Genomic DNA, 12,753 nt, shown 5'->3' on the forward strand with positions numbered 1-12,753 from the left:
CATCCTGGCTTGCATAAGAAACAGTGTGACCAGCAGGGTGAGGGAGGTGATCGTCCCCCTGTACTCGGCTCTGGTGAGGCTGCACCTCGAGTACTGTGTTCAGGTTTGGGCCCCTCGCTACAAGAAGGACATCGAGGTGCTTGAGCAGGTCCAGAGAAGGGTGACAAAGCTGGTGAGGGGCCTGGAGAACAAGTCCTACGAGGAGCGGCTGAGGGAGCTGGGCTTGTTCAGCCTGGAGAAAAGGAGGCTCAGGGGTGATCTTATTGCTCTTTACAGATACCTTAAAGGAGGCTGTAGCGAGGTCGGGTTGGTCTATTCTCCCACGTGCCTGGTGACAGGACGAGGGGGAATGGGCTTAAGTTGCACCAGGGGAGTTTTAGGTTGGATGTTAGGAAGAACTTCTTCACTGAAAGGGTTGTGAGGCACTGGAACAGGCTGCCCAGGGAAGTGGTGGAGTCACCATCCCTGGAAGTCTTCAAAAGACATTTAGATGTACAGCTTAGGGATATGGTTTAGTGGGGACTGTTAGTGTTAGGTCAGAGGTTGGACTCAATGATCTTGAGGTCTCTTCCAATCTAGAAATTCTGTGATTCTGTGAAATGAGATGCTGTAGCACAAACTTCAAACACCTAAGTATCCTTTGTGGTTCTAACCCAAAGACACTACTGAAAACAAGATTTTGGGCTTCTGAAACCTTTACCCTGTGTGAACTGACAGTCACATGATGAGTTATAAGGAAATTAGTTACCAGTTTTTTGAGTCATGGTTGTCCAGCATAATCAAAGGACATTTCTCCTCAACACATTAATTCGTTCTGTACGTTGAAATCACCATCACAGTTAAACACAAAAAACTCTCAGATTCACAAGTATTTTCCAGTCATGATCTTTCATACTGCTTATGCAATGTATCTTTATACATATTTACCTTTTTATCTTTTCCAGAAAGCCCTGGTAAAATAAATCGTGGTGAAGCCAAACATCTAGCAGATGCCTCGGGGTCAGACAAAACAGAAAGAACAACAAAGAGGTCCAGAGTCTCAACCTTAAGACGGATATTTGACATGGCAAAACACCGAACAAAGAGGTCATCCTTTTTCTCAACTGGTGTGAAAGTTTGCCCACAGGAATCAGTGAAACAGATTTTAGCCAGTCACCAAGCTTATTATAGATTAAGAGGTAAAACAATGATTGTAGCCTGTGATTATTCCCTGAAAGTATTGACAGAACCTAGTAATTTTTCAGAATCTTGCTTTTTAGCTCTAGAAAATATATGTGATGTTTACTTTATGATTAAATATTACATGCAAATCAGCACAGCTCAAGACAGGCAATTACCAGAACAGAATAAAACAATGCACTCAAAAGACTAATGGTATCAATGTAATTGCATATTTTTCTAGCATGACAGAACTTGAAGACCAAATTATGCTTGCACTACTGTGTAAAGAGGTACCATTTTTCTCAAAAGTGTAGTTGTTACTAACTTTGCTACTCAGAATTAATCCCACCCATTCAAGACATTTAAAGAAACTATTCATCTGCCATTTCATGAATACATTGGTGTATCTGTAGTTGTATTAAGTCTATGGCAGTGTTGGTACAACATAAACACTAATATAAGTGCAGCAGCACCTGACAAGACTTGAGTATTATTTTTTAAAACCTAGAATGTGGTTTTCTGCTCTTTCCCAAATCCCTCTCTCCCTCTCTCCCTTTCTTTTCCTCCCTTGACTGTAGAGAGCTTATAGAGTTACCACTCTAATTTTAGGTCCCTGCAGAGAATAGTGCAAACAGTTTTTGGTATTTCCTATCTTCCTCTCTCTCTCTTTTCTCCATTCAGTGACTGTTCCAATTTGTACTTTTTAAAAAATAATATTTTGGAGTTGCAACTAGATAGATCAAATAGAGCTCTAAAACACAGTCAGCACGTTAGGGATGCAAGTATTTAAGGGAACTTCTATTCTCTTAAATCATCTTAATTTATGTATCTGTTCCTCTGTATAGGTCTTCAACCATTCACATACATGTATTCTAACTTGGTTGATCCCCAGCTCCCTTTCAGTAAACCAGTCTGTTCCCTCTGAAATGAAATCTGGATGTACAGCTGCAAAAATTTTACTCCAGTAGCCACTTCTCATAGGCAGAATGGACAAGCCACATCATGTCTATAGTCATTCCTATGGATACAAACATATCTGGAATCTATTGTAGGACTGAATTCCATACCAGTGGGCATTAGAGCAAACTCTGAAACCTATGTCAAAGAGTCTGATCCAAAAAGCCTTTCTTAAACGTGAATTAATCTTGAAAATCCTTAAAACTCCCTGGTTATGTCCCTGATAAAACAAGGTCTCCTAGGACAGGCAGCTACCATTAACCTGAATTTAAGGAATGGCAACTGTGAAATTTTCCTTTAAAACTGATGAGCATGCTACTAACATCTTTTCAGAGAGCAGCACATCACTTCTGAGTGGGAGATTGGGCTTTGTAAGACTTGTAGTGCAAGCATGCTTAAACTTACACCTCTTCTTTCCTAGCAGAACATTATACACTCACAAACTCTTCTGAGTAGGTGTCACACGGTTCTTCTGGATTACAGCTGAATCAGAAGTTCTTCCCCAAAAGTACACAAGAAAGCAGGTGACTGCAGCTAAATGATTGGTATGCTCATTCAGAAAAAGTGTTTCTGTTCTCTTTAATAGTTGCATGTTTTGCATTACAATGTTCCTGGTTAAAACCTCAGAAAAACTTTCCTTCAAGGAAAAGATCAAAACTCATGACTTCTGTCCTCCCAGCTGAGCATGCAAATGTACCTGACAAAAGTGATAAATGAGAAAAAAAAAAAAAAAAATCTGAAGTGAAAACTTTGTGATTCTACCATTATTCCTGAAGTTACACCTAGTAACCACAGCACAAGCCTTCATGGAACAATGATTTGGTAGCCATGTTGGAGTCTTTCAGCCTTCGCTAGACAGCCTGAGTGGGACAATCTTATCTTCATTTTGTTTTGTAGACATACCTTCAGGTCCACTGTTTTTCTCATCTAAAGTTTAGAAGACCACTTCCACCCCTCTAAGTCCCATGAAATACTTGGAAGTGTGAAAGCACTATGGATCATATCTGTCCTCTAGAGAATTTTACCACTTCCTGAGGAAAAATTTTATTTTATTTTTTTAATATTCTAATTAATTCACACTAAAACACCATCAGGAATGAGCACATAAGAAAAAACTGCTCAGATATATGTGCTCATAGAGTTACTAATGAAAAACCTTCATCAGGATGAAGACAGTCTTTCATGTGGGGCAAACTGAGAACATGCACAGGGTCAGTTATGATGGCTGGCCACATGTCACATTTATTTAAACCTTGAAAACTGGATTTTCATCAGATATTATATCTTTATTCAGCAGCTACACAGAAAAACAAGATGCCAGAGAGATGTGAGGAAAAAAAAATGATAGAAAGAAACCCTAACTGCTAGCTCATAATGAAAATCTTTTCAAAAGACAGCCTGTTACTTTTTAATAATCTGGCCACCTCTGCTCCACATACAGCTGCTCTACAGGGAGGGAAGGTGGTTGCTGAATTATTATTATAGTGCCCTAACACAGCTATGTGAGTACATCCTTACAGCAATTTTTGAGAATACCCTTTTCTAGAACTGATTACACTAATTGCAGAGACACTGGTATTTTAGATAATGCAGATAATTATCTCACCATAAGTCAAAGCATGTATCAAGTATTGAAAATAAATGTCCCATCTCACAGTAATGAACTCTGCAAAGTAAAGTGCTAAAGGCAACAGTTTTAAAATTGCCACCAAGGCTTTATTAAAATGCTTTTTCTACTTTGCTTGAAATTCCACTTCTCTACAAGCATTTAACTTTAAACAACATTTTGAAGAAGCCTGTTCCTTCATCTCAAGTGAGTGAATATTATCCCTTTATAACACTGAAAATACAGCTGGCTTTGATGAAGAAGAATACCAGAGGAATCACCAAGTAGCAACAGAGGTAGTCACCCACTAACGGGGCATAGAGCAATAGCTCCAATAAACTGAACTGATGCTGCTCAAAGCACATTGATTCTAGCTGCCACCAAGCCATGTTGGTTGTCTTCTACAACTTCACAGGCCCCGCAGGGGTCTACCTACAGAAGTGGGCATTTCTGCAAGTGAGCAAGGACATCCACACAGAACAGCACATCTTGGCCAGGTCTGTGCTAGCCTGAGATAATCTAGTTATCTCTTTGCACCACTCAGTAGTTTTAAATGTGACCCAGGTACAGACAGGAGACATTCAAGGCTTAGTTGGAGGCTGTACAAAGTGCGTGCAGTGAAATCCAAGCACTCTGGGTGTATGGATTGTCTGGTGTCTGAACAGAGATACAAAGACTTGCATAGTTAGTCAGATAGGCAGTAGCTGCCTGGAGGAGGGATCAGTTTATCTTCCAGAATTGTCTGAAATTAGAAATATTTCAACTTAAAACAAAGAGGAGACTTCAACAAGATGCTGGTAAAAGTGCACTCAGAAGTGTAGTCCCTGATTGCTAGAAAGTAGTTCAAAAAAACAAGACCAAGCCCTAATATGCATTCTGTGTTTCTACCATGTTACAGCTCAACTTTACAGCTTTCTTGCATAAGCAGTGAGCCAATGGAATTACATACAAGTACTAATCTCTACTATTACATATTTTATATACTGTCATGTACTTAAATCAGTTAGCATCCAGTAAATTAATGTCCTTTACAGCCATTCCTGAATACCATCTCTTCCAATTCTCCACCTCTGTCATATTTTCATTGTGTTCACTTTCATTTCCCTAAATAATACAGAATGCTACTGTTCTCTCCGCAGCCACAGTCCCTGTTAATCTTGTCTGATGTAGCTTGGCATTTAACTGGGTGATTCATCTCCACGGAGGAGATTTTTAATATTGAATACATGAGTGTGTACAGTTGTCTAGAAAGGAAGAAAATGGTGTTCTTTCCAAAGGAATTTTACCCATACTAAGTCATTCAATTTTTCCAGAGGTGCTTAAAGAAACATAAAAGCCTGTATATGCTACAGGAAGTCCTTTAAACTTTGAGAAGTCTAAAAGCATTGCAATTTTAGAATGTAAGAAAATGAAGTTAGCCTGATGCATTTAAAAATATATATTTTCCATTGAAGATGGGCCAGAAGGAGGACCCAGGGAACTACAGGACTGTTAGTCTGACCTCAGTGCCATGGAAGGTTATGGAGTATATCATCTTGAAAGCCATTACACGGCACATGCAGGACAACCCAGTTAGCATGGGGTTATGAAAGGCAGGTCCTGCTTGATGAACCTGATCTCCTTCCAGGACAAGATGCCCTAGTTAGTGGAAGAGGGAAAGGCTGTGAATGTTACCTACCTAGACTTTAGTAAAGCTTTTGACATCATCTCCCACAGCATTCTCCTGGAGAAACTGGCTGCCTATGGCTCGGATGGGCATACACTTTGCTGGGTAAACAACTGGCTGGGTGGCTAGTTTTGTGGTGAACAGAGTTAAATCCAGATGGAGACAGGTCATAAGTTGTATCCCCCAGGGCTTGGTATTGGTTATTTAGCCAGAATGTGGTGGTTTTACCTTGCTAGGCAGCTGAACTCCACCACAATAGCTTTCTCACTCCCCTACTTCAGAAGAAAAGGAGGCTCAGGGAAGACCTTATCACTCTCTACAACTACGAGCCTGTAGCAGGATGGGGGGCAGTCTCTTCTCCCAAGGAACAAGCAATAGGACAAGAGAAAATGGCCCCAAGTTGCACCAGGGAAGGTTTAGATCTGATATTAGGAAAAAAAATCTTCACTGAAGGGGTTGTGAGGCACAGGAAAAGGCTGCCCATAGAAGTTGTTAAGTCACCATCCCTGGAGGTATTCAAAAAACATGTAGATGTGGTGCTTAGGGACATGGTTTAGGGGTAAACTTGGCAGTGCTAGGTAAACAGTTGGGCTTTTCCAGAGGTCTTTTCCAACCTAAATGATTCTATGAATATCGAAATCTTACATGTGTTCTACTTAGCTTATTCTATGCCCAGTTAACCATTCTGATGTACAAAACTTGTATATACAGTTAAAATTTTGATTATTCAATTATGAAGACTGCTAGATTTATTTTTCTTTTTAATTTACCTCCCTGTTTGCTGTCACTGGAACATCCACTGTATGGATTTTTGAAGTAAACAAAGTGTGCTTTGTGTTTGCCCTTTCTTCATGCTGATGATGTTAGACCAAGATAATCTGTTTTTTAAAATGAGGGAAATTACAGCCCTTAACTCAGAGAAAACTAATCCTTTGGCATTAAGGCAAATGACTGTCAACTCAAAAATACTTAAAAGACCTAGAAATACCCAGAAGATGGATTTATTTACTAAGTACAGTAAAATGTGTAAATCCCAAATCTCTTTAAAAAGGACTTTCAACTTTACTTTTTGGTACAAAACATCCATCCCTAGCCCCTTTCTTCTTACTCAGTCTGCCAGGAAGCTGTGTGGGAAGCCTTTCGTATTTTTCTGGATCGGATTCCTGATACTTCTGAATATCAGAACTGGGTTACTGCCTGCCAGAGGGAAACCTTCTGCATATTTGACATTGGCAAAAACTTCAGCAATTCCCAAGAGCACCTGGAAATAATCCAACGGGTAAGGATTACTGACGTTTATTTAGAAACTGAGAGAGACTTCCAAGTTGCTTCCCCATCTGCTTATATAAGGGCAAAATATTGCTCAGGAAGAGGAGGGGGCATGTGTTAGAAGAAACATGTAAAAAAGTAAACAAAGGAGCTAACAGGCTTCTGCTCAATGGTTGGATGCATCCACTAGTAAAATGCTGTTTTTCTTAATCTTTTTGCAGCGAGTAAAACATAGAACCTTCCAGGAAAGGTAAGTAGCACAAGTAGAACCTCATCACTTCATGTTACTGACTTTTATGAAAAAGATACGTGTAGATGTATGTGGATGTGAGCATATATGTGGATAGCACTGTGGTGTATTTGGTGTATTCTGTGAGAGATGTGTATGCTGTATGTGTTATAGATTGCAGTAATTGAATCAAAAATAATTAAGGCAGGCAAATATCTGAGTTGCCTGTTCACTTGGAGACAACACAGGATGTCTTCTTAGACTAATGTAAGCACTGCTCTGGTAGAGCTGTGGCCTTGCATTAGACTAATGTAAATGGAGAAAGTGACAAAAGATTACATGCAATTCCTATAATTTTCAAAAGGATAATCAGAGAGCTGAAAAAAGTTTATCTGAGAGGCTACTTGAGAAATAATATGAAAATGCTATGCCTTCACTTTAGCTTTCCCTTGTATTTTTACATGTCATGCTCTCATAAACTAATGTGATGTTTTATTCTGAAAAAACTCTCTTGGAAATGAAATATGCTTCAGATAGTGCTCAGAAGTCTGAGAATGAGAGGATTAAAGTTACAATATTGAACTCTCTGCATATAAATACTACAGCACATCCAAACAAACCATTGTCGACAGTTTCTCTGATTTATGCATTATTTTTCTTTCAAATATTCTTAGATTTTCAAATGTAGCAAATAATCTTCTCTATTCATATGTTGTAGTGTCTCATGATCACAGAGGTCTTCTATATCTTTCTTGATTATGACATGGGAGCTTTGAGTATTCTTCTTTCTAATAAATGTATTTTTAATAATGTAAGGCCCAATTAAACTCACCTGAAAGTCCAAAGGGAGGTCTTCTCACTCAATCTAGTGCAAACAGCAGCAGCAAGGCAATAAGTGAAGTGACTGATTTCAGAGTCCTTATGCTCTATGTAAACCATGAAGTTTTCTCTAGGCACGATTCAGAAGTTGAGGTAAATTCTATGAAATTAATAATATTTTAGTTGGAAATACAGACAGCTGTGCTTATGAATTGTTGGACTTCCATCCTTACTACTACGTGGTTTAGGGAAATGTTCTGGATCTTCTGTGAGTTACCATGTAGAGATATTATTTGACTTTGTGAAAACATTACAGATAGAAATTTAGTTCTCACTGCATAAGATACCTAATTAATGTGTAAATCAGGAGTTGTCATACTCTTTGTTTATGCTACTAAACAGCTAGTCTGGTCCTGTGTAGGAACGCAGCCGAGCCATCTTTTCTGTTCACACTACAAGCTTTACATCGTCTCAGTTAGCATGACACTACACATTTGCAGTGCCCTCAGGTCTTTCATTCATACCAGTTTTCACTAACACTCCACCTGCATGTACTGTCTTAATAATAGATATTTCTATATAAATGTTCCTCATTAATTTCCATGATGGGGCTTCTTTTTTTCTCCCCACTCTACTTACAACCCAAAACAACTGAAATTATTCACGTCAAATTTTAGAAAAGAAAAATCTCAATATATGACTTAAAAGATTCTTATCTAAGGATCTAAACGTTTCCAAGAGCTACAATTAATATTTTTTTTTATATTTTTTTTTAGAGTAGAAATTATTCTATAGTCTTAACTGCAGGAAACCTTAACACATCAACTATATAGTGTACTTTTTGTACGTGTTTATACACAACACTTCTTCCACCAGGCAAGCTAGCAGAATCAGTTCCAATTTTTTTTCATCAGCACAGAACAGTAAATGACAGAAACAATAAATAATAACACTAACATTACAAAAACGAATCCTTTCACACTTGTTATCCTGTTACTCGCCATATACTTGAAGTTTCGGCTGTCTGCCTGGTGACCATGGGAAGCATTAACCCATGAGTATTACATCCAGATCAAAATCTAAAGGTTCCTACTATCATTATAATATTGTCCCAGGAATCTGATTCAAAACTATCTTTAGACTGATGATATTCTAGAGCAGGCTGACAACTGAACAAAAAGTCCTCCCATCCTCACCTCATATCAAAGCATGAAATGCCCTTGAAACCATTAAATGTCCATTGGATATAAAATTAGAAGGCCAAAACACTCATCAAACTATCCCAATAGGATGAGATATAGCAAAGGAGATAACCAGTTGGTTTAGACAATTTATAAGGTCTTGTTCTCATTACTGTCAGTGGTCAACTATTTATAGACTTTGAAAAGAGAAGATTCTGTGCAGTGCGCTTATCTCTGTGACTCCATCCTTCTGACTGTTCAAAGAAAATCACTCATGAAACCTCATGAGCAGACTTCCAACAGGACTGGGTAGAGGAATATATCTGATCAGTATTTTTGTTCATTGTAAGAACAAAAACCATATTGAAGAAGAGTACAGGAAGCAAATATTTCCATAATATAAAACAGAATCTAATGGTCCATTGCCCTGTCTAATCAGCTTATGAAATATTTCACTACAAATAACTTTTTTCATTTAATTATATTTAATGTAGGTGCCATTTCTACATTTTGTTACACCTTCATCATTGTCAGTACAGCACTAAATCACTCATTTCTATTTGATTGATAGGAAAGATGAAATATCCACAGAAAAAGCAGGTGGCAAAAAGCTGGAAGACATTCCTTCTGTTTCTACAGGTAAAGTCAAATCTGTTTGCTGTGTAGCTGCCCATTAAATAGAATTGCTAAAATCAGTGACTCGGATCTTAGAAGTCTGTAATTGAATGAATGCAGTAGAAGCATGACAAGTTCAGTCATGTACAATAAAAATGGTCTCGCAAAATATTCTATAAGAAGCATTTTTTGATTTCTCTACAGCATTTATTCTATGATTCTATTCAAGTGTAGCATTTCAGTTTTTCTTCACTGTCTTTAATGCATCTTATAAACTTTGTTTTCACAGTTTCACATGTAGTGAGTAGAGCTGATTTTGCTTCATTTATGAAATAACATTTTTAGATGCTGCATTTTGTTAACCAAAATAAGGAAATGGATGAAAATAAACAACTACATTAGCCAGAAAGTCACAGTGATACAAAGACATTGATCTGAATAATTGATCCATTTAGACCTACCAACACTGTTGTATGTCAGAGTTCTTTAAAAAAACATAGAAATTTATTCCATGATAATAATCTGTAAATATGAGCAGTTTAATTCAAGGAGGAAACATCCTGCATACATATTTTTAAGTGGATCAAATACGACAGAATCTTACTGATAATGACTACTAGTGTGGTAGCTTTGCCACCAGCTGGAAAACTGTCAAAGACTTGTTACTTTAAATTGAATAAATGGCCATCACAGACACAAAGATCTCTCAGGGAGCTGACAACTGACCAACACACAGAAAAGGGAAGATTTTTGTCTATCTTTGATGTGCAAACCTGTTCTCACATGATTTTATTTGAATCTCTGCCAGGTCCCCCTGGTTCATCTCTCCCTCCATATGCACCGATACCTAACGGCACGCTACTCAATGAAATTGTCAATGACACGAAGACTCCTGTGAAGGTGAGGATAGCCCATTTTTCTATCCCTCCTTTTCACTCACCTTTTCTTTTTTTGAACTCAGCTAGCAGAAAAAAAAAAAAAAAAAAAAAAAAAAAAAAAAAAAAGGTGGGGCAGAAAAAAAGGGAAAAACTTTTAAATGTTTAATGTTTATAAACCATTAATGTTCCCCTTTGTTACTGATAGTAGGGCTGAAGGGTTTTATCAACATCTGATCTATATCATGAATGATGGCTCTTGCATATGCAGTAGAAAGTATAAAAATATTGCAATCACTTTTTAAAGTCTTTTTTTGTTTTCTTCTTTTTTTCTTCTTTTTTTTTTTTTTCTGTTAATCGTGAGCCTGTTGCTTTTTTTACACCATTTTGCAAATTGCTTTTCATTAAAAACCTTCCAGAAGCCCTCTGGAGGCAGACTGAGATCTGTCCAGGGCCCTGGGTGGGTCACACCTCTGAGGAGCTCCAGGCAGGAACCCTTGTCTTGAATTTCTCTTCTGCTTTGCTCTAAGGTTTCTTTCTCTTTCAAAAGAGTTTACCCTTCTGGAGTAGCTCTTTGGAAAGACTGTCTGTTTTTTTTGTTGTCTGTGTGCTCTCAGCATAAACAGAGGCTCATTCCACCTCCTTCCCATTTGTGTGAACTCAGGGTCTCAGCATCACCACCAAGAATTTCAGAGTGGTAATGCTGGCCAAAACCTCACCCACCATACCACAGGAAAATGCTGCCTTTCACCATCCCACCTCAGCAAGCTTCTCAGCTCTGGAACAGGAATTACACCAGGATAATCCTAGATAAACAGTATTTTTACTGTCTGAAATTATTTCATCCTCAGGATCCAGATAAACAAACACATCCTAAAAGTCTCAACTATCTACCTGTATCTCAAGCCATCTAGAAAGCATACATGTCTTGATCTTGTATTTATATTGTATAATGTTACAGAACAGTCATAGAACCATTAAAGTTGGAAAAGACCTCCAAGATCATCTGATCCAACCATCCCCCTTCCACCAATATCACCCACTAAACCATATTTTTATATACAGTGCAAAATATATTTTCCTTCAAAACAGAGGCATCATGTGTCATGACTTAGCAGAGCTGAGTTATTCAGAGCTGAGTTATGCAGAACTAATGGAGGCAGAATACATTCTTTCCTCTTTCACTTATTCTTTATTATATAAATGTCCTATTTTCTCTCTTATCCCCTGACACATTGTAACTGTGCATATTTCTTTTGCTTATTCTTGGAAGCTATCAAAACCCAGGTGTTATATATCGGACAGATGTCTCCAGGAGCATTATGCCAACCCACCCAACAGCAGAAATGGAAACCCCACCTCTCTGTGGGATTCAGTCTGGTCTGCTGCTCTCTTGGGCCAGCTTCTTCTCATAGAATCATTAAGGCCGTAAAAGCCTTTTTGACCTCCAAAATCATGTGGTTCAACCATCTCCCTACCACAATTACCCACTAAATCATGTCTCTAAGCTCCACATCCAATCTTTCCTTAAACACCCCCAAGGGACGGTGACTCCACTGCTTCCCTGGGCAACCTGTTCCATTGCCTGACAACTCTTTCTGAGAATAAATGTTTCCTCATTTCCAACTTAAACCTACCCTGATGCAACTTGAGGCAAGTCCCTCTAGTCCTAGTCTAGTCCTGTGAGAAAGGGCCAACACCCAGCTCCTCACACCTTCCTTTCAGGTAATTATAGAGAGCAATAAGGTCTGTCCCGAGCTTTGTCTTCCCCAGACTGAACAACCCCAGTTCCCTCAGCCACTCCTCACAGGACTTGTGTTCCAGGCCCTTCACCAGCTTTGTAGCCCTTCTCTGGATATACCTTCAGGGCCTTGATGTCCTTCTTGTATTGAGGGGCCCAAAACTGAACACAGTACTCAAGGTGTGGCCTCACCAGAGCAGAGTACAGGGGGACGATCACATCCCCAGTCCTGCTGACTATGCTGTTCCTAATACAAGCCAGGATGCCATTGGCCTTCTTGGCCACCTGGGCACACTGCCGGCTCATGTTCAGGCAAGCATCAATCAACACCCCCAGATCCTTTTCCTCTGCACAGCTTTCCAGCAACTCTGCCCCAAGCCTGTAGCACTACATGGGGTTGTTGTGGCCAAAGTGCAGGGCCCAACACTTTTCCATGTTGAACCTCATCCCCTTGGCCTCTGCCCATCAACCCAACCTGTCCAGGTCCCTCTGCAGGGCCTTCCTACTCTCTGGAAGATTGACACTTCCCCTCAACTTTGTGTCATCTGCAAACTTACTGAGGGTGCACTCAATTCCTTCATTCAAATTGTCAATATAAATATTAAATATGACGGGCCCCAACATCATGGGCCCC

The 12,753-nt window shown here is 39.0% G+C and overlaps 1 protein-coding gene across 1 annotated transcript in view; it reads left to right on the forward strand.

Moving 5' to 3' along the window:
- Positions 1 to 12,753, forward strand: part of IMPG1 (interphotoreceptor matrix proteoglycan 1) — a 59,259-nt gene that overhangs the window by 13,128 nt on the left and 33,378 nt on the right. Inside the window, exons 2-6 of the mRNA XM_032185505.1 lie at positions 945 to 1,178; positions 6,503 to 6,669; positions 6,881 to 6,909; positions 9,460 to 9,527; positions 10,312 to 10,403. Of these exons, the coding sequence (XP_032041396.1) occupies positions 945 to 1,178; positions 6,503 to 6,669; positions 6,881 to 6,909; positions 9,460 to 9,527; positions 10,312 to 10,403 (590 nt within the window). The remainder of the gene's footprint in view (positions 1 to 944; positions 1,179 to 6,502; positions 6,670 to 6,880; positions 6,910 to 9,459; positions 9,528 to 10,311; positions 10,404 to 12,753) is intronic.

Source organism: Aythya fuligula, chromosome 3, assembly GCF_009819795.1.
Source record: "Aythya fuligula isolate bAytFul2 chromosome 3, bAytFul2.pri, whole genome shotgun sequence".
In the NCBI taxonomy this organism is placed as follows: Eukaryota; Metazoa; Chordata; class Aves; order Anseriformes; family Anatidae; genus Aythya; species Aythya fuligula.